Here is a 25,149-nt window from a genome sequence, read left to right on the forward strand (position 1 = left end):
TCAGAGTGCCTGCCTTTAACTGCTGTATCAGAGGATGAGAGACTTCTCTAGCAGGTAGAGTTTCTCTTTTAGCTCAAGTAGGGATGGTTCATGCTTTTAGCAAAGGAGATCCCAGATTCAGTCTCCAGTAATGACCCATGATGTCAGAAGTCATATGCCAGAAGACGACACATGCTAGAGATGATTTCCATTTGCTAAGCGTATGATCGGTCATTGTATTGCTGCTACACTGAAGGTTTCAATACACTGGCATTATTCATGACCATCACACATTAACAACAAAACCAACTTGGTAGATAAGGTTATTTCAGCGAGGGGGTTGGGATTTTCCTTGTCTTTGCTTGTATATTATGTCTGATGAGGTTAGTATGTGTCTGTATAGAACATGGGATATATGCGCCAATATTTCCTGTAGGTTGGTTTATAGGAATTTTCAATCCAAATTAACATTCTGGCAACTACACTTAATTAGACTAAATTTTGCAAGCACCATATTACAATAGCTCAAAGCCTAAACCAATGTGAGGCTGCACAAGCCTGCCTGCTTATAAATTAAATTTTACCTTTAGGCTACAATATGTGTAGAACACACGTATTAATCTATTGGTATTGTACTAAGACTTTCCTAATACTGAACTTGTTCAGAGTGCCTTAATGCTTTCCCTAATGAAAGAATGACATCTGATAGTTCGTACAGTGTTTTTATTACAGTTTCCTGATATATGTATTGACTTTCATTAAAACAAAGGATAGATGATGACAGGTTACTTTGCAGCTTCTACATATACATGTTCCACATATAAATGCTCTCTCTTGTTAACATGATCTACAAACCTTTTTTGTAAAATAGCGAAAGGGAGGTAGATTTCTGTGGTTTCTGAATTTGGGGTGCCAAAACAGGCTGAGCATCTATAATAGGAGTGGAGTTTAAAGACGCTGTGGATCCTTTCTTCTTAGGAGATCTCACAGGAGAAAGATACCTGCAAATACAGCATAAATAAAAATATTGAAATAAAAATAAAAATGACACTTCAAAATAGAAAACAAGTGAACAAAGGTATATACACAATACACATGCATACTTTTCCATTTCCCTTGCTAGAAGGGAAAAGCCTCCATTGAAACAAGTAATTTCTAAAATTGAGAACTGAAAATCAGAAGTATTGAAACTCATCCATATTTCTCCTCCACCTCAGGACCAGGGACTGGTGAAACTAGTATCTTTCCCAAAAGTCTAGAAAATCACAGTATATAAGAGGAGGTTACTTACCTGTAACGGGAGGTTCTTCAATATCTCTGGTCCCCACTGAGGGTTATGTGCATACACTATGTGCCCACAGCCAGAGCTTTTCAAAGTAGTGTTTCTTGGTGGTCCATGCATGTGCCCTTGTATTGCCTCGTGGTTTCACCCGAGGCAATAAGGGGCAGGGTGGACCAACTGCATCTCCAGTACTTTCTCCACTGCTGACCTACAGAGCTGCAGCACAGGGGAAGGAGGGGGTATTGGAATACAGATAGGGACGACAAATCTCAGCCCTGGTCTACACTAGGACTTTAGGTCGAATTTAGCAGCGTTAAATCGATGTAAACCTGCACCCGTCCACACAATGAAGCCCTTTATTTCGACTTAAAGGGCTCAAAATCGATTTCCTTACTCCACCCCTGACAAGTGGATTAGCGCTTAAGTCGACGTTGCCGGCTCGAATTTGGGGTACTGTGGACACAATTCGATGGTATTGGCCTCCGGGAGCTATCCCAGAGTGCTCCATTCTGACCGCTCTGGACAGCACTCTCAACTCAGATGCACTGGCCAGGTAGACAGGAAAAGAACCGCGAACTTTTAAATCTCATTTCCTGTTTGGCCAGCGCGGCAAGCTGCAGGTGACCATGCAGAGCTCATCAGCACAGGTGACCATGATGGAGTCCCAGAATCGCAAAAGAGCTCCAGCATGGACCGAACGGGAGGCATGGGATCTGATCGCTGTTTAGGGAGAGGAATCCGTGCTATCAGAACTCCGTTCCAGTTTTCGAAATGCCAAAACCTTTGTCAAAATCTCCCAGGGCATGAAGGACAGAGGCCATAACAGGGACCCGAAGCAGTGCCGCGTGAAACTGAAGGAGCTGAGGCAAGCCTACCAGAAAACCAGAGAGGCGAATGGCCGCTCCGGGTCAGAGCCCCAAACATGCCGCTTCTATGATGAGCTGCATGCCATTTTAGGGGGTTCAGCCACCACTACCCCAGCCGTGTTGTTTGACTCCTTCAATGGAGATGGAGGCAATACGGAAGCAGGTTTTGGGGACGAAGAAGATGATGATGATGATGAGGTTGTAGATAGCTCACAGCAAGCAAGCGGAGAAACCGGTTTTCCCGACAGCCAGGAACTGTTTCTCACCCTGGACCTGGAGCCAGTACCCTCTGAACCCACCCAAGGCTGCCTCCTGGACCCAGCAGGCGGAGAAGGGACCTCTGGTGAGTGTAGCAGCAGCGTGATGAGAGGAGGCAGGATTCAATGCTGAGGCTGCTGGAGGACCAAACCAGTATGCTCCAGTGTATGGTTGAGCTGCAGCAAAGGCAGCTGGAGCACAGACTGCCACTGCAGCCCCTGAGTAATCAACCGCCCTCCTCCCCAAGTTCCATAGCCTCCACACCCAGACGCCCGAATACGCGGTGGGGGGGCCTCCGGCCAACCAGCCACTCCGCCACAGAGGATTGCCCAAAAAACAGAAGGCTGGCATTCAATAAATTTTAAAGTTGTAAACTTTTAAAGTGCTGTGTGGCATTTTCCTTCCCTCCTCCACCACCCCTCCTGGGCTACCTTGGTAGTCATCCCCCTATTTGTGTGATGAATGAATAAAGAATGCATGAATGCGAAGCAACAATGACTTTATTGCCTCTGCAAGCGGTGATTGACGGGAGGAGGGGCAGGTGGTTAGCTTACAGGGAAGTAGAGTGAACCAAGGGGCGGGGGGTTTCATCAAGGAGAAACAAACAGAACTTTCACACCGTAGCCCGGCCAGTCACGAAACTGGTTTTCAAAGCTTCTCTGATGCGTACCGCGCCCTCCTGTGCTCTTCTAACCGCCCTGGTTTCTGGCTGCGCGTAACCAGCAGCCAGGCGATTTGCCTCAAGCTCCCACCCCGCCATAAACGTCTCCCCCTTACTCTCACAGATATTGTGGAGCACACAGCAAGCAGTAATAACAGTGGGAATATTGGTTTCGCTGAGGTCTAAGCGAGTCAGTAAACTGCGCCAGCGCGCCTGTAAACGTCCAAATGCACATTCTACCACCATTCTGCACTTGCTCAGCCTGTAGTTGAACAGCTCCTGACTACTGTCCAGGCTGCCTGTGTACGGCTTCATGAGCCAGGGCATTAAGGGGTAGGCTGGGTCCCCAAGGATACATATAGGCATTTCAACATTCCCAACAGTTATTTTCTGGTCTGGGAATAAAGTCCCTTCCTGCAGCTTTTGAAACAGACCAGAGTTCCTGAAGATGCGAGCGTCATGTACCTTTCCCGGCCATCCCACGTTGATGTTGGTGAAACGTCCCTTGTGATCCACCAGAGCTTGCAGCACTATTGAAAAGTACCCCTTACGGTTTAGGTACTCGCCGGCTTGGTGCTCCGGTGCCAAGATAGGGATATGGGTTCCGTCTATGGCCCCACCACAGTTAGGGAATCCCATTGCAGCAAAGCCATCCACTATGACCTGCACATTTCCCAGGGTCACTACCCTTGATATCAGCAGATCTTTGATTGCGTGGGCTACTTGCATCACAGCAGCCCCCACAGTAGATTTGCCCACTACAAATTGATTCCCAACTGACCGGTAGCTGTCTGGCTTTGCAAGTTTCCACAGGGCTATCGCCACTCGCTTCTCAACTGTGAGGGCTGCTCTCATCTTGGTATTCATGCGCCTCCGGGCAGGGGAAAGCAAGTCACAAAGTTCCATGAAAGTTCCCTACGCATGCGAAAGTTTCGCAGCCACTGGGAATCGTCCCAGACCTGCAACACTATGCGGTCCCATCAGTCTGTGCTTGTTTCCCGAGCCCAGAATCGGCGTTCCACAGCATGAACCTGCCCCATTAGCACCATGATGCATGCATTGGCAGGGCCCATGCTTTCAGAGAAATCTGTGTCCATGTCCTGATCACTCACGTGACCGCGCTGACGTCGCCTCCTCGCCCGGTATCGCTTTGCCAGGCTCTGGTGCTGCATATACTGCTGGATAATGTGTGTGGTGTTTAATGTGCTCCTAATTGCCAAAGTGAACTGAGCGGCCTCCATGCTTGCCTTGGTATGGCGTCCACACAGAAAAAAGGCGCGGAACGATTGTCTGCCGTTGCTCTGACGGAGGGAGGGGCGACTGACGACACGGCTTACAGGGTTGGCTTCAGGGAGTTAAAATCAACAAAGGGGGTGTCTTTACATCAAGGAGTATTTCAGGCAGGACTTCACGGAGGGTTCCAATAAGAAATGGTGCACCTAAGTTATTGTTCTTATTGGAACAAGGAGGTTAGCCTGGCCTCTGATTGATACATGGCTAGATTTACCTCGCTGCACCTTCTCTGTGAGTGACTGCAGTGTGACCTAGAGGAATGAGTCCCCTAGACAGGGGAGGGGGGGGAAGCAAATGAGTACAAAACAAATCTGGTCTATTTCTTGTTTTGATCCACTCCATCTATCTTTTACATCTTTGGCTGGCAGCAGACGGTGCAGAAGGACTGCATGCCATCCACATCTCATGGCTGCTTGGCAGAAGATGGTACAGTACGACTGCTAGCCATCCTCATCTCTTGCCTGCCTGGCAGAAGATGGTACAGTACGACTGCTAGCCATCCGTATCGCCTGCCTGCTCACCACAAGACGGTTCAATAGGACTGACTGCAGGACTAAAGAGAATGACCTGGTCAAGTCACTCCAAATTTAGTCCCTGCGCCCATGTCTGCCCAGGCGCTCCCAGCCGACGTGGCCAGGAGCACCTCGGACACATACTGCACCGTCTGCTGCCAGAAGGCAATGGGTTGCTGCTACTGTGTAGCAAAGCCATACCGCGTCTGCCAGCACCCAGGAGTCATAGGGTGACGGTTACCTGAGCGGGCTCCATGCTTGCCATGGTATGGCGTCTGCACAGGTAACTCAGGAAAAAAGGCGCGAAACGATTGTCTGCCCTTGCTTTCACGGAGGGAGAGAGGGAACGGGGGCCTGACGATATGTACCCAGAACCACCCGCGACAATGTTTTCGCCCCATCAGGCATTGGGATCTCAACCCAGAATTCCAATGGGCAGCGGAGACTGCGGGAACTGTGGGATAGCTACCCACAATGCAACGCTCCGGAAGTCGACTCTAACCTTGGTACTGTGGAAGCGCTCCGCCGAGTTAATGCACTTAATGCACTTAGAGCATTTTCTGTGAGGACACACACACTCGAATATATAAAACCGATTTCTAAAAAACGACTTCTATAAATTCGACCTTATTCCGTAGTGTAGACATACCCTTAAAGAACTTCCAGTTACAGGTAAGTAACCTCTTCTTCTTCGAGTGATGGTCCGTATTGTATTTCACTGAGGGTGATTGATAAGCAATATCTAGATAGGAGGGTGATGCAAGGAAGATGGCAGAACCATATAACGGAGGATCATTGCGCCGAATGAGTCATCTGTCGCAGAATCGTGTACTAGAACATAGTGAGAGGAAAAGGTGTGTACGGAACTCCATGTGGCCGCCTTACATATGACCACAAGGGGCATGTTATGAAGCGCAGCTGCGATTGATGCTTACGTTCTTGTGCAATGGGCTTGTATCCCATTTGGTGGAGAGCGCCCAGACAACTGATAGCAGCACATAATGCACTCTGAGATGCACTTGGTCATTCCCGGGGTAGAAATGACCTGTCCTTTCATTCTCTCCACTATGGCAACAAATAGCCGAGGAGACTTCCAAAACAGCTTTCTCCTTTGTAGGTAAAATGACAAAGCCCTACACATATCGAAGGAATAAAGCTGCTGTTCCTCATTTGAGACATATTGTTTTGGAAAGCAGGTAGGCAGATGTATACGTTGGTTGAGGTGAAACTGGGAATCCACCTTTGGCAGAAACTTGGGATGCTGTCACAGTGAGACCTTGTGCTTATGGAATCTGTGAAGGGTGGGGGAGTTGCCATCATGGCTCCCAGCTCTCCAACCCTCCTCACTGAGGTAATGGCAACAAGGAAAGCAAAGAGGAGAGAGGGCAGGAGGACAGTGGTTTGAAGGGAGAGTTCATTAAAGAGGTAAGGACTAGGTTTAGGTCCCATTGGGGAGTTATAGGCTGAATGGGCGGTCAAGGGCAGGGTGAAAAACTAGGGAAATCCAACTTAGATGGAGCTACTATAAAATGGGTGCATAACTAGTTGGAAAACTCTTTCCACAGAGTAGTTGTCAAACATTCTGGGATGTATTAGCAGGTGTGTTGTAAGCAAGACACGAGAAGTAATTTTTCCGCTCTACTCTGTGATAATTAGGCCTCAACTGGAGTAGTGTGTCCAGTTCTGGGCACCACATTCAGGAAAGATGTGGACAAATTGGAGAAAGTCCAGAGAAGAGCAACAAAAATGATTAAATGTCTTGAAAGCATGACCTATGAGGGAAGATTGAAAAAACTGGGTTTGTTTAGTCTGGAGAAGAGAAGACTGAAAGGGGACATGGTAACAGCTTTAAAGTACATAAAAGGTTGTTACCAGGTGGAGGGAGAAAAGTTGTTCTCCTTAACCTCTGAGGATAGGACAAGAAACAATGGACTTAAATTACAGCAAAGGCAGTTTAGGTTGGACATTAGGAAAAACTCTCTGTCGGGGTGGTTAAATACTGGAATAAATTGCCTAGGGGGGCTGTGGATTCTCCATCACTGGAGATTTTTAAGAGCAGGTTAAACAAACACCTGTCAGCGATGGTCTAGATAATACTTAGTCCTGCCACGTAGGCCTCTTCCAATCCTACGATTCTATGAAAAATTGAATGCCCTTCCACTGAATGATGGAAAGCATTGATGGCAACTGCATGCACTCTGATAGAACTGAAAGCGAGTCCCCAGATTTTCAGGTGGAGGAAATAGTCCAAGAGCACGGAGATGCCCACAGCTTCAGGGGCAAGACCTTGCTGTTGGGTCCAGGAGGTAAAAAGTGCCCATTTGGCCTGACAGGATCACCTTGCAGAGTCCTTCTAGGTACCTTATTGAGGTCAGAACATGTAGGGATAAAGTGAGACAGGCTAAAAGTCAAGTAGAGTTGGACCTTGCAAAGGGAATTAAAACCAATAGTAAAAGGTTCTATAGCCATATAAATAAGAAGGAAAAAAAAAGAAGTGGGACTGCTAAACACTGAGGACGGAGTGGAGGTCAAGGATAATCTCGGCATGGCCCAATATCTAAACAAATACTTTGCCTCAGTCTTTAATAAGACTAAAAAGAGGATCTTAGGGATTATGGTAGCATGACAAATGGGAATGAGGATATGGAGGTAGATATTACAATATCTGAGGTAGAAGAGAAACTCAAACAGCTTAATGGGATTAAATCGGGGGGCCCAGATAATCTTCATCCAAGAATATTAAAGGAATTGGCACATGAAATTGCAAGCCCATTAGCAAGAATTTTTAATGAATCTGTAAACTTAGGGTTGTACCGTATGATTGAGAATTGCTAACATAGTTCCTATTTTTAAGAAAGAGAAAAAAAGTGATCCGGGTAACTATAGACCTGTTAGTTTGACATCTGTAGTATGCAAGGTCTTGGAAAAAATTTTGAAGGAGACGGTAGTTAAGGACATTGAAGTCAATGGTAAATGGGACAAAATACAACATGGTTTTACAAAAGGTAGATTGTGCCAAACCAACCTGATCTCCTTCTTTGAGAAAGTAATAGATTTTTTAGACAAAGGAAACGCAGTGGATCTAATTTACCTAGATTTCAGTAAGGCGTTTGATACCATGCCACATGGGGAATTATTAGTGAAATTGGATAAGATGGGGATCAATAGGAAAACTGAAAGGTGGATAAGGAATTGGTTAAAGGGGAGACTACAACGGGTCCTACTGAAAGGTGAACTGTCAGGCTGGAGGGAGGTTACCAGTGGAGTTCCTCAAGGATCAGGTTTTGGGACCAATCTTATTTAATCTTTTTATTACTGACCCCGGCACAAAAAGTGGGATTGTGCTAATAAAGTCTGCGGATGATACAAAGCTGGGATGTATTGCCAATTTAGAGAAGGACAGGGATATCCTACAGGAGGATATGGATGACCTTGTAAACTGGAGTAATAGTAATAGCATGAAATTTAATAGTGAGAAGTGTAAGGTCATGCATTTAGGGATTAATAACAAGAATTTTAGTTATAAGCTGGGGATGCATCAATTAGAAGTAACGAAGGAGGAGAAGGACCTTGGAGTATTGGTTGATCATAAGATGACTATAAGCCGCCAATGTGATAAGGCCGTGAAAAAAGCTAATGCGGTCTTGGGATGCATCAGGAGAGGTATTTCCAGTAGGGATAAGGAGGTTTTAGTACCATTATACAAGGCACTGGTGAGACCTCACCTGGAATACTGTGTGCAGTCCTGGTCTCCCATGTTTAAGAAGGATGAATTCAAACTGGAACAGGTACAGAGGAGGGCTACTAGGATGATCCGAGGAATGGAAAACTTGTCTTATGAAAGGAGACGCAAGGAGCTTGGCTTGTTTAGCCTAACTAAAAGAAGGTTGAGGGGAGATATGATTGCTCTCTATAAATATATCAGAGGGATAAATACCGGAGAGGGAGAGGAATTATTTAAGCTCAGTACCAATGTGGACACAAGAACAAATGGATATAAACTGGCCACCAGGAAATTTAGACTAGAAAGTAGACAAAGGTTTCTAACCATCAGAGGAGTGAAGTTTTGGAACAGCCTTCCAAGGGAAGCAGTGGGGGCAAAAGATCTATCTAGCTTTAAGATTAAGTTTATGGAGGAGATGGCATGATGGGATAACATGGTTTTGGTAATTAAATATTCATGGTAAATAGGCCCAATGGAGATGGGGTGGGATCTGAGTTACTACAGAGAATTCTTTCATAGAATCATAGAATATCAGGGTTGGAAGGGACCCCAGAAGGTCATCTACTCCAACCCCCTGCTCGAAGCAGGACCAATTCCCAGTTAAATCATCCCAGCCAGGGCTTTGTCAAGCCTGACCTTAAAAACCTCTAAGGAAGGAGATTCAACCACCTCCCTAGGTAACGCATTCCAGTGTTTCACCACCCTCTTAGTGAAAAAGTTTTTCCTAATATCCAATCTAAACCTCCCCCACTGCAACTTGAGACCATTACTCCTTGTTCTGTCATCTGCTACCATTGAGAACAGTCTAGAGCCATCCTCTTTGGAACCCCCTTTCAGGTAGTTGAAAGCAGCTATCAAATCCCCCCTCATTCTTCTCTTCTGCAGGCTAAACAATCCCAGCTCCCTCAGCCTCTCCTCATAACTCATGTGTTCCAGTCCCCTAATCATTTTTGTTGCCCTTCGCTGGACTCTCTCCAATTTATCCACATCCTTTCCTGGGTATCTGGCTGATGAATCTTGCCCATATGCTCAGGGTTTAGCTGATCACCATATTTGGGGTCGGGAAGGAATTTTCCTCCAGGGCAGATTGGAAGAGGCCCTGGAGGTTTTTCGCCTTCCTCTGTAGCATGGGGCATGGATCACTTGCTGGAGGATTCTCTGCTCCTTGAAGTCTTTAAACCAATATTTGAGGACTTCAATAGCACAGACATAGGTGAGAGGCTTTTTGCAAGAGTGGTGGGTGAAATTCTGTGGCCTGCGTTCTGCAGGAGGTCAGACTAGATGATCATAATGGTCCCTTCTGACCTAAATATCTATGAATCTAGTACTGCCAGTGAGCATTCTCATGCTAATTGAGATGTCCGTGCAAAAACCATGATGTCAGGTGTAATGTCCATGGATCTGGATACCTTAGTCTGCCATTGTCTAGTGTCAGCAATTCTGGAAAAGTATGGAGCAGGAATGGAAGTAGTTTTGACATGTGGAGGAGAAGAAGGAACCAGAATTGGCAAGGCCAGAATGGAGTAATCAGAATGGCCATCACCATCTCCCGCTAGAGTTTGCGGAGGATGTGAGGTTGGAGTGGTAGGAGGGGGAAGGCATAGTTCGTCCAGAATGACCAATTGTTGACCAGAGCATTGCTGAGTGCGTGGGCACAAGTCCTCCCCTAGTAAGTGCACCGAAACATGCAGAGACATTTGTCATACCAGGATGAACAGTTTGTGAGGTCCCGAAGCGTTTGATATCTGGTCTATTGATGGGACCAGAACCGGTAAAGGCATCTGTCTCAGGACCAACAATTCATAGGACGTCAGCAGAGTCGAAGCATGAGGTGTATGTGGATCCGGCGCGCAGTGTGGCCTCTTATTTCTCATGTACCTTGGCGCGCGTAGCTCCTATGTGGCTGGAACTCATGGACAGTTCAGTGTCCTGGGATTTAGAGGAAAATTTACTGCCATGCTAATGAGCATGTTTCTGTGGCTCATGGCTAGGAACCAATGCAGGATCGTTAGTACTAGTACTGACGGATCTGTATGGAGGCTCCGCAATAGAAGGAGCGCTCTTGGATTGCTCAGGCCAATGTACAGGTGGGTACCCCAGCCAGGATCCATTTTTGGCCCACGACTACCTCCAGGAGGTGCTTCTTGAGGTGGAGAGCTCAGCCTTCTCGTGTATGGGCAGGGAAGGAGAGGCAGATGCTGCACCTGGAGGCAATGTGGGCTTCCTCCAAACAGTACAAACAGCTTTGGTGTTCATCGCTGGTGGAGAACGAGCGAGGGCAGGAAGCACAGACTTTGAATACCGGCATAATCCAGTAAGCAGACCCAGGTGTGGGTGGCGGTGAGAAGGAACTGGAGATATGGTCAGTCTGACCCGCCTTTAATGGCCTCGGGCAAAACCTCAAGGCAATAAAAAGGTGCATGCGCGGACCACCAAGCAACACTACTTTGAAAAGCTCTGGCTCCAGGAGCTTGGCACATGAGCATAACCCTCAGTGAAATACAATAGGGACCATCATTCGAAGAAGAAACAAAACTACTCTCTGCTCTGCCAAATTGTTGGCTGCAGGCATTTTCCTTCCTCTGGCACAGTTGGGAATGGAGATTACTTCTGCTACCCCACTTGCCTGTAGGGCCAGTGAGGAGCAGAGCAAGGGAGTTGGGAAGAAGTGTTGGTTGTGGCATTGAGTAGCAGCTGTATTCACACACTCTGGCTTATGGCATCACAAACCTTTTTGAAAATATGGGCATATTAAGAAGTTTTGTCAATGTATTTAAGTAAAAAGAGTATATCTATCCCTACACAGATGAAGTCATGCCATGTAACATAACAGTTTTCAGGGAAATCCTGGTAAACAGAAATGACATTAGAAGTATAAGTTTGATGGAGTTTGAGAAAAAATATTTTAAAATTTTTTGAGGATGGCTTGTTTTTTGTATGAGTCCTAACGTATACAAATAAATAATTATATAATATTCTGGAAGAAATTAACTCCACACAGCACTAAACTCCAAGCATGCACTTTACTTACAGATCTGCTGCAGTGTGATTATGCTGGAGAGGCAAGTTAAGAGTGCAGGTGGGCTCAGGTTGATCAACTTGGCCTTCTCGTTCCTTCGATTGCTTAATAAGATCAAATAGAGACGAATCCTAAAAAAGAAAATCATAGTAACAGAACATTAGCAAAGGAAACTGACTATTTGACAAGAGTCACACCAACAATTGGGGCACTGCTCAAGTGCTCTGTGTTTTTGTTTATTTCTAGTGTTCACTCTGCACCCTTCCTCTGGCAACGGCTTCAGTTAGCCAGTTCAAGGACATTCTGCCTCCTCCATAACCCTCAGTTAGGATTTGAAAAGGCCAGTGTGATGGACCTGTGCTCCTCCTTTTTTGACTGGTCCTGTTCCAGTTCGAGTGCTGCCTGGCTTACTACAGCTGCTATGTGTTAAATACAGAAAGACTCAAGAGCATCAGGTTGCAGTTCAAAGGCACTTAAGATCTCCTTTTGGATTTTAGGTTGATTACTGGTACTTTTGGATAAAGAGGAAGGAGGAAGTCTGAACCCTGCTAAGACAAAGATAACGGAGAGGTGATGGGGAAAGGCAGTGGGAGGAGGGTACAAGTGAAGTGGAGAAGACGGTTGAAGCAAGAATCTCACACTTATCATCAATAGCAGAACCTCAGGTTCCTCTCAGCTTATCTGTGAAGTGTCGGTAGAACTATATAGAAATGCATGAAAAACATTCTTGCTTCACACCATAGCAATAAACTAGTCTTCAAAATTCAGAAGTGCTGGATTTTTTGTCTATGTCTACTTCAGCAGGGGGCTCCTGCTTAGCAATAATACTCTTTCAATAATGTGAAACCAAAACCCAGCCACCAATATCAAGTCAGGAATAATGGGGAGAAGAGAGATGTATCTATTTATGTGGTGTTAAGCTTTGTATCAGTAGTGAAAAGGCATTATTAATCAGTTAGTAAACCGTGGTAGATATGGATGAGCAAAAAGTAGGAAGTCAGCATTTTCCTTCCCTTAGTGTGAAGCAGAGGGCATCAACACTGATGGACCCAAAATTTTACAAATACTGAATGTGTTGCTTGTCTGTTCAAGGTCCATCAAATTCTATGGATGAATGTGTTACTTATAAATATACATGAAAAGACTGCAAATGCATTTAAATAGCAAAATTGACAAAGGAATGTGTAATGTGAACACAGCACTGATCTGTAGGTTCACAAGCAAATGTAAAGTAAACTGGTCATCCAAGTTGCACCAGTCTGGCATAAAGGCAAAAAAACTTCAAAGACTGGTATTCAATTTTTTTCCTACAGCTCTATTATTCTGAATGGGAATTGCAATGTTGCAAACTCTTGAGATTGTATTGTAAATCTCAAGATATTTGGGGGGTTTTCTCAAGCCCTAACACCTGGAGTCAGGTGACCCCAATAGAAACTCAATTTTCATTTAAAGAAAAAAAAAAGAAGATTCTAGTCCTCATGGTTGTGGAGAAGAGTTTGAAAACATGAATCCTGCAGGTTCAAAAACCAGAAGACAAATAAAAAGAACACAACATTTGTTTTTCTTACAATCTCATGATTTCCAGGCCATGATTTTTGGCAATTCCGGCACTGTCTAAGGCACAGTAGAAAAATTATGTACAGTTACTGGCTCACGACCACAGTTATTTCTCAGTTATACAAGTACCTGCAGGCCAATCAGGTGATGCGGGCTGGTTTGCCTGACTTTTCTCAGTAACTACAAGTATTTACATGACTATGATTTGCTTGCCTATTACACCTTTAGAACTCCCACACATGTCCAAACAGACAACTGTTACCTCAGCTTCTCACTCTCCCACCTACTTCATACCCCAGTTCCTCTCAACAGTCCCTCCTGCTGTCAATGCTGCTCCTGTCTCCTGAAGAAGGCTATGCCCCCTTCCTTGAGCAATTAGTCATTCATTTTTCAAGCTTCCACTCTTCCCTTGACATGATAACAGATCCACTAGCCAAGGGGGATGGGAGATTCCTGTACCCATTCAATTCAGATTTTAAGTATCTATGATGAGGAAAATATTCTTGAGGAAAAAGGAGTAAGAAAAATGTATTAAGGCAAACAGCTGGTCTGGGGGTGGAGAGGTGTGAGAGATGGAAGGAAAACAAAAAAGAGGAAGACCAAATTTCAGCATAATGAGAGAGTGTCTAGTGGTTAAGCACATGAACAGAAGTTCTGGGTTCTTTCCGAGTAGGCTGCTTTTCTCCTAGTTTTCCATCCCTTTAAACATGTTTGAGAGATTTTAATTGACTTTGGTTATAGACAGACTTAAGTTATGTATTTGCCTTTGTTTTTCTCTATTTTCAAAAAATGAAATATATTTATCAAATTTTTTCTTTGGGGAATCTGATCTCTTGAATGCTAACTTTCTGCCTAGAACAATTTTTTGAGCCAAGATATGAGCCACTGAATACAGGGGTTGATAGTGCGAGCACTGAGACTTAATTAGAGTACAGTAATGCTCTAAAAATAGAAACTTTTCTTGAATGTGGAAAAACTGAGGTCATTATCCACAAGTTCCAGTTGGAGTAATCAGTGCTTTAAAAAAAAAACTTTGTACCCAAAACTCAGTTTATCTATTGATAAGGTTTATCTAAGTGACTTTTGTTTGTAAAGTAACTTTACTCACATTATCTGAGATGTTATATTGCTTCTCAAATGTTTTAAACAGTATTTCAGATCAGTAGCCTCTCCCCTCCATGAATACTCTTCACATGAACAGTTTTAGTGCACGCATTTTAAAATGCTCAAGTAAATTTATTACTCAAGAATCTGACTGATGTCACTGGACACAAGCATAGTACAAATTCAGATAACAAAATAATAACATTGCATTTCTTTTGAGGATCTTAAAGTGCTAAGATAGGTAACACTGCCCCATTTTATTGAGGTGGAAATGGAAACATGATCTAGTACCACTAACTTGTCCAAGGCGACACAGCAATCCAGGACAGAGTCAGGAATAGAGCCAAAGTTTGATTCTCAGTTGTCCTCCCCTGGCTCTAACCATTAGACCATGCTGCCATGGTAATACCACTTTACTGAGTTTTAAGAAATAAGTTTAACATATGCACCCAGCCAAAATTCAAATATCTTTTAAGCATCAATAGCTTTCTGAACCAGATATACACAATTCAGAATTGCATTCGTGAGGACTAGGTGCTTGTTTTGGTTTCAGAGTCCACCAATTACAACAACAATGCTTAATCTTCTTTTAGGTACTTTGTCAAAGAAATCAAATATTTTTGAGTCTTTGTGAGGCTCAGAGTAAGAACAACTAAATCTGTGAGATCTTTCACCTTAACAAAAAAGTTTCTAATTCTTTAGGTACTACTTTTATCTTTGTTTTAGATTTCTTAACATTTAAATAATTTCCTAACACAGTTTCAAGCTTTGACTCCATAATGCATCTTAGTACTATGGCTATTGCTAAACTATCTGAAATATATATAGTCTAACCAAACTTTTAAGCAACAAAAAATAATTATGAAATTGGTAAATTAAATCAGATATTTTAATATTAAGAAGTTATGAAATCTTTGGAAAATATTCAATAATTGGATGTGTTCCTTTAATCCAAAGCAAGAATAGATCTGAAATTAACAGCTTTAAAAAGAAGCTGCAAGAACTTGCTTCTAGCTACCGCTTTGTATTCACTCTGCCAAAGGTAGAAATCCCTGTGGCAGTTGTAACGATTTAGAGCAGTGGTGGGCAACCTACGGCTCATCAGCGTAATCCATTGGTGGGCCACGAGAGAGTTCGTTTACATTGACCGTCTGCAGACATGGCCACTCGCAGCTCTCAGTGGCCATGGTTCACCGTTCCCAGACAACGGGAGCTGCAGGAAGTGGCGCAGGCCAGCTGCCACTTCCCGCAGCTCTGATTGGCCAGGAACGGCTAACCATGGCCACTGAATGCTGCGGTTGGCCATGCCTGCAGACGGTTGATGTAAACAAACTGTCTTGCGGCTGCCAGAGGATCACCCTGACGGGTTGCATGAGGCCCGCAGGTTGCCCAGCACTGGTAGAAGCTTCACTTTCATTTGCAAAGGCACTTCTAAAAGCCTAACAAAACCACTAGCATTCAGAATGGTGAAATAATTTAGTCCTGCCAAAACAAAATCCTGACTAACCCAATGATAACTTAATTCTCCAAACCTAAACCGCATATCCCATAAAAGAACTGAGATTAAGGACCATAATTTCCAACCGACTGGGTAAACCTTATCACGGTTCCATTGATTTAATAGGTCTACCAATCTTCAATCCTAGTTTAGTGACTCTACACACAGTTGGGAGTGAATAGAAGTTGGATACATGCAAAATAGGACCCTATTTGGGCTTGCTTTCTGTATGGTTTCAGGCAAAGGAACAGTAACAAAAACATTGTTGAGGATTTCACTCAGATGTCAATACAGTGTGATTTGTTTTAATTCTTTAACTCAAAATGTTCATATTGCTTGTTTATTTAACAGTACAGGGGGTTTTGTACTTTATTGATGTATTGGAATACTACTATACCTTGATCTCCACTCTTTAACATTAACTTCAAAAACAGAATATCACCATAAAGCTGTGTGGGAGCCTGTCCTATAAAGAATTTTAATTCATTAGGCTAGAAGCTAGGACCGTGGCAGATGGGTTAAGAAAAAACATGAGACAAAGAAGCAGAAGAATATAATAATTATGATTGCTCATTAACTCACACTAGATGAGAGAAGTCTTTTTCATGAGATTTTTTTTAATTCCAAATACCAGTATCATATATTTGTTATTCAAAAGTGAAAAATGACTAATTTGCGCTACATCCCCAGTTTAACTCCAGCAGAGCAATACCTACTTTTACCAGTGCTGAATCTGGCTGCATGTAACTTTTCATTAACCGCCTTGCTTTTCCCAAATGTGAATACAGAATTGCTAAACTAGACTTGAAGATTGGCAGGCATGTTAAACCAATGACACCATGGTAAGTGCTGTCTATTTGGTAAGTATGTAAGCACTAAATACAATTCATTTTTCAGTTATTTTCAAGCATCAGAAACTGTACTAGACATCTCACACAAACAATAAAATATGATCAGCATCCCGAACAGCTTACAGCCTAAATTCAATATGGCACTAGAAGTAAAGGTCAAACAACAAAGGAAGGAGACAACACCTATCAGAGAATGTTGTAATACAGAAATTGTTCTTGTTTCACTTGTTTCCTTTTCTTCACATTTATGTCTTGTAGGTGAGATAAAAGAGTGATTTTTAGGGTGGATATAAAGAAAGGAAGATTGATGAAGAGATCTGGAGACAGCATTCCAAGTACAATGGGAACTACAGAAGCAAGAGGCTCAAATTCATAGTTGTCCTATGTGATTTTTAGCAGCTAGACTCATGCAAAGGGGCTGTAGGGAGGTATAATCATCACCTCACCATTTCTTAGGAATAGCCGTAGAACTGGGGGGTGGGCCAGAGGAGGAGAAAACAGCTTGGGAACAAGAGGTGGTTAGCCGGGCTGTTATGTCAAGACAGTTCTGCACCATTGAACAGAGGCCACTGCAACAGGGTGCAATCTGCCCTCGCCTACACTGGGGACGCCAGCAGCTACTGAACAAGGGAATGTGCAAGGTGCACCTTGCATGTATCTAGCCTGAAAACATTTGAGAAACAAGGAGACAAAAGGTCAGCAGCATTAGCACAGTGAAGCCAAACATTTGTAGGCAGCAAATTGATGAGAAAAGTCAGAGTTGCTACAACTAGCAAAACTGGATCTATAAAATACTGTAAAAAGAAAAGGAGTACTTGTGGCACCTTAGAGATTAACCAATTTATCTGAGCATGAGCTTTCGTGAGCTACAGCTCACTTCATCGGATGCATCCAATGAAGTGAGCTGTAGCTCACGAAAGCTCATGCTCAAATAAATTGGTTAGTCTCTAAGGTGCCACAAGTACTCCTTTTCTTTTTGCGAATACAGACTAACACGGCTGTTACTCTGAAACCTGTCATAAAATACTGTGTGCTTTTCCTGGGAAATCCAAACTCATTTCACTAGCCACCTTGCAAACCATTTTTTTGCACATTTAAACTTTAACCACAAAGGTATGTTGTAGACCTTTAATGCAAGGAGAGTGACTTTAGTTCTAAGTGGTATACACTAATGTGGCTAGCTCAAAGATATTAAGCAAACAGGTGATAACATTCTGCAAACAACTTAGATAAGGACTCCGCTGCCCTGTAGCTCTCTACATGTAAGCCAACCTACATGAATAACTAAAAGAAAAGCAATGGTCAGTTGTGGCTCTTTCTAAACTAGTTTGCCCTGACTAAAATCCAAGTCCCAAATACCTTTTTAAAAAACAATTTCAAGCTAACATAGATGCATCAATTGTGTGTTTAACCTAACTGTGTTAAACCTGTTTTTAAAAGCCATTCAAGACCGCTTCTGAACATGTTCTAATAAATGGCTTGGAATGACCCCATAGCAGTTATGTAGAAGTTTTTCTGTGTAGGACTCAACACATTTTATAAATAGTCTTTAGCACAAATAAAAATCATTCCCAGGAACTAAAGGGTTAATATTCAGTGCCTACGATTAAATGGAACTCAAAAAAAATAGATGTGTTCCCACTATCATCAGAGAGAAATGTCTGTATCTGAAATAATTAGATATGTTGTCTGGATATCCACAGTATTTACACTTCAGTATGACTGTACAATATTTGTGCAAGCCTCATGCAGCGTTGCTTTCTTCTTTAAATTAAAGCCAACAGGCCCCAGACTTCAGAAGAAACCACATCAGTTCTTATCAGTAGTTTCTCAAAGCAAAAAATCCAGCTCAGAAAATCCACAGAAGTTTGAGAACCTCCAGTTGGCAGGTACCTTTAAAAATGCTATTTTTCTTTAAAGGGACAAGGTGGATGAGCTAATATCTTTTATTGAATCAACTTCTCTTGGTGAAAAAGAGCTCTGCATAAGCTCGAAAGCGTGTCTCTCTCACCCACAGAAGTTGGTCCAATAAAAGATATTACCTCACCTACCTTGTGTCTCTCTAATATACTAGGACTGACCTGGCTACAACAACACTGCATGGAACATTTTTCTTTAAAACAGCAGAGAGTATATATATCTTCTTAAGTGAGTGAATGAACTAAATTAATACACAAATATTGGTTACCTTGAAGGCATGCAAAACAATTAAATATTATTTTATAAGTAATGACCTATTTAAATTGGATATTTGTTCATATAATTCTAATTAGCTTCACCTTTCAGGAAGACATTAGGAAAAATGCCTGCAAATAATTAAACATTGTCATTCTGAATTATTTGATAAATGAAGAGGAGAGCATGGTAATTCCAAAGCTGTGGAATGTTGCAGTACAACTGTGCCATAACGGATCCTATTGTTTATAGCTGAACTTTATCCCATTTTAGTCTCCCCTTAGCTCGTTATAAATTTGATCCAGCTATTAACAAATTTCACTAGTTGCCTGAATAGTACGATGTCTATGATGCTGAATTTAAAAGCCAAAAATGTTCAAATACGGAGGCCTAAAGTTAAACTCTGAAACGAAAATAGCCTGATTTTCGGAAGTGCCAAGTACTTGTGAATCCTACTGAAGCTCCAGGTGCTTAGCGTCTTTGGAATTTTGGCCACTTCTATTCAGGTGCCCAAATATGGATTTAGGAGTCTGATTTTAGCTTATCCAAGTTGGTAAATTTTGACCATAAGGAAGAGAGAAAACAGAGTTATTGTAATTGTGGTTTCTGAAGATATCACATTAGATTCCCCACTTTTGCATTTATCCTCCTGAGTAAACTCGTCAGAAACTTACCAATGAAATAATGATTCATCAAGTCCAAAATGTTTTGCAAAGTTATTCCTTCTTGTGTTACTAGCACTATCTTCTAATTATCAAAATTGCATTTTTAAAAATCTGCTAATATGCTTTTTATGTTGTTTACTTTTGGCATTTCATTCAATCTGGACAAAGAAAATAGACAAGTCAGTTTCAGTTTTGTTTCTTTCCAGATGTCATGCACTAGCACATGGTAATTGCATTTGGGTTTAAAAACTAAAGGGAAATGCTCACATCCACACAAAAAATTGTTTGTAATTAGCCTGTCTGAAGATATCCCAGAAATATTTCCAATGAATTTTTTTTTAAAAAAAATAGTTTTTACAAATCCTCCTCCTTTTTTGGCCTAAATTGAGTTGTCAGTGTGCCCATAAAGAGAGACCGTCAACTTGATATTTTATTGTAATTGACTAAGTTAAAAAGTGCATTTCTGGATGTAGCACTTTTTAAACAGCATGTCCTAAAAAGAGTTAATACCTTTATAGGCTCTTTTGTTCCTTGCTGTTTTTAAATGGGGATGGGCGAAAAGGCACAGACCTGCAAGTAAAACCACCACACTTGGTTCTCCTCCCTTCACTCCTTCCTCTGTGCAAACACATGCCTGCTACCTCAGGTGACCAGATGTCCTGTTTTTATAGGGACAGTCCCGTTTTTTTGGACTTTTTCTTATGTAGGCGCCTATTACCCCCCACCCCCGTCCCATTTTTTCCACAGTTGCTATCTGGTCACCTTACTGCTACCCCTTCAATTTTCAGTTTCAGTAACACTGCTACTAACAATCAAATATTGCAGCACTTGGAAAAGACCATGTGATTTCCCCTGAAAGTAATGAATAAGTGATATGAAACTGAAAAAACAGAATATATCCTTTTTTCTTCTAATCTCTTTCAGTTATAGATAGCATAGGTTCTACCTGTAAAAAAAAACCAAAAAAAAACACATCATTTTCAACTGGCAATGTAATTTTCAATACAGCTGATTGAAACTAGGAACTTCTGTTCCATGGGAAATACTGACATTTCAAAATTAATTTTCATTCCAAATAAGAACAGAACCAAAAAATTTCTGTGAACAAATACAATAAAAAATGTTTGGGATCAACTGAAATGTCCAATTCTTGACTTTTTGTATTTTTATTTTATAATATAAAATTTCAAAATGAAAAGTAGTTTCAAAATAAAAAAAATCAAAACACTGTTTGACCATATGAAAAATGCTTTTCTTCAATTTTTTTCTTAACAAACTTTCATCCCATGGAAGGTTTAGATTTCGATGAAATGGCATTTTCTGATGGAAAAGCTTTGTCAGAAAATTTTCAACCAACTCTAGTTTTCAAGTTTACAATGTCCTTTTTAATACTGTCAAACTAAAAGGATACTGATTAGTGTTTTTAAAAAGCCATGATTTTGATAAAATCCCATCAACACTGTGCCTCAGTACAATATATATGTTGTAATTATGATGTTTTTACATGCAATTGTGTCAAACTCGGTCAGTACTGTTTACATTCCACTGAATAAGAAGGTCATGGGTGTGGGCTTTAAGACTTGCATGTTTTGGAAGTGTTCATCTCACTTAGTAAAAGATCTTTAACACTGGAGAAGCCTCTTTTTAACCTTTCATTGTAGTATCCCAAAACCCAGAGTATAAAATTCTCAAAATGAGTAGGGAATACTGTGTAAAGAGCTCTGTGAATGTAAGGAATACAGAGAGTAAATCCTTACTATTTGAAATGGGACAATACATTTTAGATAAGTTGTAAAGTATATATTTCTGTTAATCCTATTTTTCAGTTGTGTTCTATTTTGATATTTTCCTGCCACAAATGTGGTGTCCAATACTGATGATCAACATACAGAGATGACATCCACATGCAGTAACAGGTAGAACTCTTGTCTCATAGAAAGTAAGTTTGGCAAAAGTAACTTCACATCTTTCCTGTATACATGAAACTTTTATCATTTGTTTCCAGGATTTAAAGATCCTATTACCAAAGTTACTACTAACTCTATATTCAAACAAAATCTCTCAAAAACCTTAAAGTTAACAGTGAAACCTAAATAAATCTAAAATACATAGATAACCTAATATTGTGTGGAGGATATTTAGATATTTATATTTTTCTCCAAATACTCCAAGAATTTTAAATAACTGGACGAGCAGCAAATGAAACCCAAGATGACCTTCAAATTTCAACATGCAATGCCACTGGCAAGTGGTAAGGAAAAACAGACAATTTCCAAATTGACTCAATTTCAGGTATATGTAATAAAAATATTCTTCACTTCTGCATATTCCAACACCTCACCATCTCAAAGCAAAATAGGCAAATAGCCACAAGATATGAAATGAAGTGAAACTCCTTTGAAATGAAGTGGCAGGGAAATTACTTTAGGTTTCAAGTGGAGTTGTGTTCTTTTTATTTCCAAGTGTATATAGAGTGTCTAGTTCTGCTTTCAGTTATACCGGTATACATCATGAGTAACCCCACTGAAGTCAATGGAAAAAGTGTGTAAAATTGATACAAAATTATAATCAGGGCAGAATAGTTAGTTATTAAAAACCTATTTCTGTATTTTTCAGAACCCAGAGCACTCCTTGTGGGCTCTGAAGGAGGAGGTGTATGTGTACATGCTCAGTGAGGACGGCCAGGAGGAACTGTGGTCACCAGTGCGCTGTATCCTTTCTAGAAAATGCTAAAAATAGCATCCCTGATACTATCACGGCAAACCTGGTGGCTGAACTTTGTGACTTTGTCCTCACCCACAACTATTTCAGATTTGGGGACAATTTATACCTTCAAGTCAGCGGGACTGCCATGGGTACCCGCATGGCCCCACAGTATGCCAACATTTTTATGGCTGACTTAGAACAACGCTTCCTCAGCTCTCGTCCCCTAATGCTCCAATCTACTTGCGCTACATCATCATTTGGACCCATGGGACGGAGGCCCTTGTGGAATTTCACCAGGATTTCAACAATTTCCACCCCACCATCAACCTCAGCCTGGACCAATCCACACAAGAGATCCACTTCCTAGACACTGCAGTGATAAGAAGCAATGGTCACATAAAAACCACCCTATACCGGAAACCTACTGACCACTATACTTACCTACATGCCTCCAGCTTTCATCCAGAGCAGATCACACCATCCATTGTCTACAGCCAAGCTTTAAGATACAATTGCATTTGCTCCAATCGCTCAGACGGAGACAAACACCTACAGAATCTCTATCAAGAGTTCTTAAAACTACAATACCCACCTGGTGAAGTGAAGAAACAGATTGACAGAGGCAAAAGGGTACCCAGAAGTCACCTACTACAAGGCAGGCCCAACAAAGAAAGTAACAGAACACCACCAGCCGTCACCTTCAGCCCCCAACAAAAACCTCTCCAGCGCATCATCAAAGATCTACAACCTATCCTGAAGGACAATCCCTCACTCTCGGAGACCTTGGGAGACAGGCCAGTCCTCGTTTACAGACGGCTCCCCAACCTGAAGCAAATACTCATCAGCAACTACACACCACACAACAAAAACAACCCAGGAATCAAACCCTGCAACAAACCCTGGTGCCAACTCTGTCCGCATATCTATTCAAGAGACACCAATATAGGAGCTAACCACATCAGCCACAACATCAGGGGCTCATTCACTTGCACATCTATCAATGTGATATATGCCATCATGTGCCAGCAATGCCCCTCTACCATGTACATTGGCCAAACCGGACAGTGTCTACGCAAAAGAATAAATGGACACAAATCTGACATCAGGAATTATAATATTCAAAAACCAGTAGGAGAACACTTCAACCTTCCTGGTCACTCAACAACAGACCTAAAAATGGCAATTCTTCAGCAAAAAAAACTTCAAAAACAGACTCCAACGTGAAACTGCAGAACTGGAATTAATTTGCAAACTGGACACCATCAAATTAGGCCTGAATAAAGACTGGGAGTGGATGGGTCATTATAAAACCTCATTTCCCCATACTATTACTCACACCTTCTTGTCAACTGTTTGAAATGGGCCACTCATTACCACTACAAAAGTGATTTTTCCTCCCTTGGTATATCCTACTGTTAAGTGAATTGTCTCATTAGACTGACCTCCCACTTGGTATGGCAACTCCCATCTTTTCATGGGCTGTGTATTTATACCTGCTACTGTATTTTCCACATCATGCATCTGATGAAGTGGGTTCTAGCCCACGAAAGCTTATGCCCAAATAAATTTGTTAGTGTCTAAGGTGCCACAAGGAATCCTTGGTTGTTGGGTTTTGGTGGTTTTTTTTACACTTATACCATTCATAGCAATTCAGATGAGACAATTTTCTAGTTGTAAATCTGGCAGTTGATTGTTTTTTAAGTTTAAATAACCAAGACTTCCCCCTCGGTCCTTCAATCTCAATTTTCCATAGTCACTATGAAGCAGACAAACCAACGATATGCCCCGTTCTGTTCACAATTAAGTCAATGGATGTTTTGCCATTAACATCAATGAGAAAAATTTTAGCTAGGAGACTTCATATCAGCTACTGTCTTATGGGACTTCAGAACTTTCTTAATTTACAGCATATTTTATCTTCCCGATCGCACTCTTTCAGTTCCTCCAGTTGACAGTTTGTCAGCTCCAAGCTAGAGAGATCTTGTGGTGATTTCATATTTGTCCTTAACACTTAAAAGGTTTCATTGGCAGGCCACAGTGCAACACATGAAACAGGAACTGAGAAGGGGTTGGATACCTAGGCGGAAATCCTGGCCCCATTAAAGTCAATGGTAAAATTTCCATTGACTTCATTGCAGGCAAGATTTCACCTTAGTGCTTATTTTCCCAGCTTCTGTCACCCAAACCTCTCTCACAGAAAAGCAGCACTAGTGCATAATTTATCACTACTCTGCTCATTCTCATCCTCCTTCTTTATGGGTAAATTAATGAGACCTCCATGTGCTGAAATGGCTTTCCTTCAGGATTGTACTGACTGAAATGTATATCAGGCTGAGCTTTGCAGCTCCACCAAAGCTACTAAATTCCACATGGCAGAGCTAAGGTCTTTCAAGAACAGAGGTCCTTTTGCAGAGTTGCACTGCAGAAGTTTAGTTTCAGCCCTTCTAAGATTCAGGTGTTGTGCAGGCCTGACGGTCCCTGTGCTGTGCAGGCCCTGAAGGTCCCAGGACAGAAATAAAATTGACATTTCCTATCATAAAGCTTTTCACTGACAGAGATTTTCATAAAGTACCTTACAAAACAATTGTATGTAGTAAGCCATCTTTGGTATTAGCCTGATCTGTACTATACATTCTCCCATTTCCCTGTCTTTACCTCTTTCTCCCCACCCCACTCCAGAAATATGCCTTGCTCTATTCTAGAATCCAGGATTCTATAAGGGGAAAATGTGAGAATTGGGAAAGCACCATCCTATTCCCGCCCCCCCCCCCTTGTTTTTTTGCACCTTCTGTGTTGCTGATGATTGCCAGACCCTGGAAATATAACTCCCGATGTAAACGACATTCAGCAAGAAAACTTTGATGCATGAAAAAATGTACTGCCAAAATTGTTCAGAATATGGGCGGGGGGGAGGGCTGGGGGAGGAAGACCTGCTGCTGTGCTTTTAGTGCTGTATACATTTTTCTTTTCTTTTTTACTTTTACTAATGGCATCAATTA

The 25,149-nt window shown here is 42.0% G+C and overlaps 1 protein-coding gene across 4 annotated transcripts in view; it reads right to left on the bottom strand.

Annotated features, from left to right (window-relative positions):
- RB1 (RB transcriptional corepressor 1) overlaps window positions 1–25,149 on the bottom strand; it is a 170,545-nt gene that overhangs the window by 20,449 nt on the left and 124,947 nt on the right. For all 4 annotated transcript variants that reach the window (XM_084610898.1, XM_084610897.1, XM_084610896.1 and 1 more), the window contains 2 exons: window positions 11,607–11,725; window positions 835–980 (listed from right to left, as the gene is read on the bottom strand). In XM_084610898.1, the coding sequence (XP_084467024.1) occupies window positions 835–980; window positions 11,607–11,725 (265 nt within the window). The remainder of the gene's footprint in view (window positions 1–834; window positions 981–11,606; window positions 11,726–25,149) is intronic.

This window comes from Lepidochelys olivacea, assembly GCF_965140295.1.
Source record: "Lepidochelys olivacea isolate rLepOli2 genome assembly, chromosome: 1".
Classification (NCBI taxonomy): domain Eukaryota; kingdom Metazoa; phylum Chordata; order Testudines; family Cheloniidae; genus Lepidochelys; species Lepidochelys olivacea.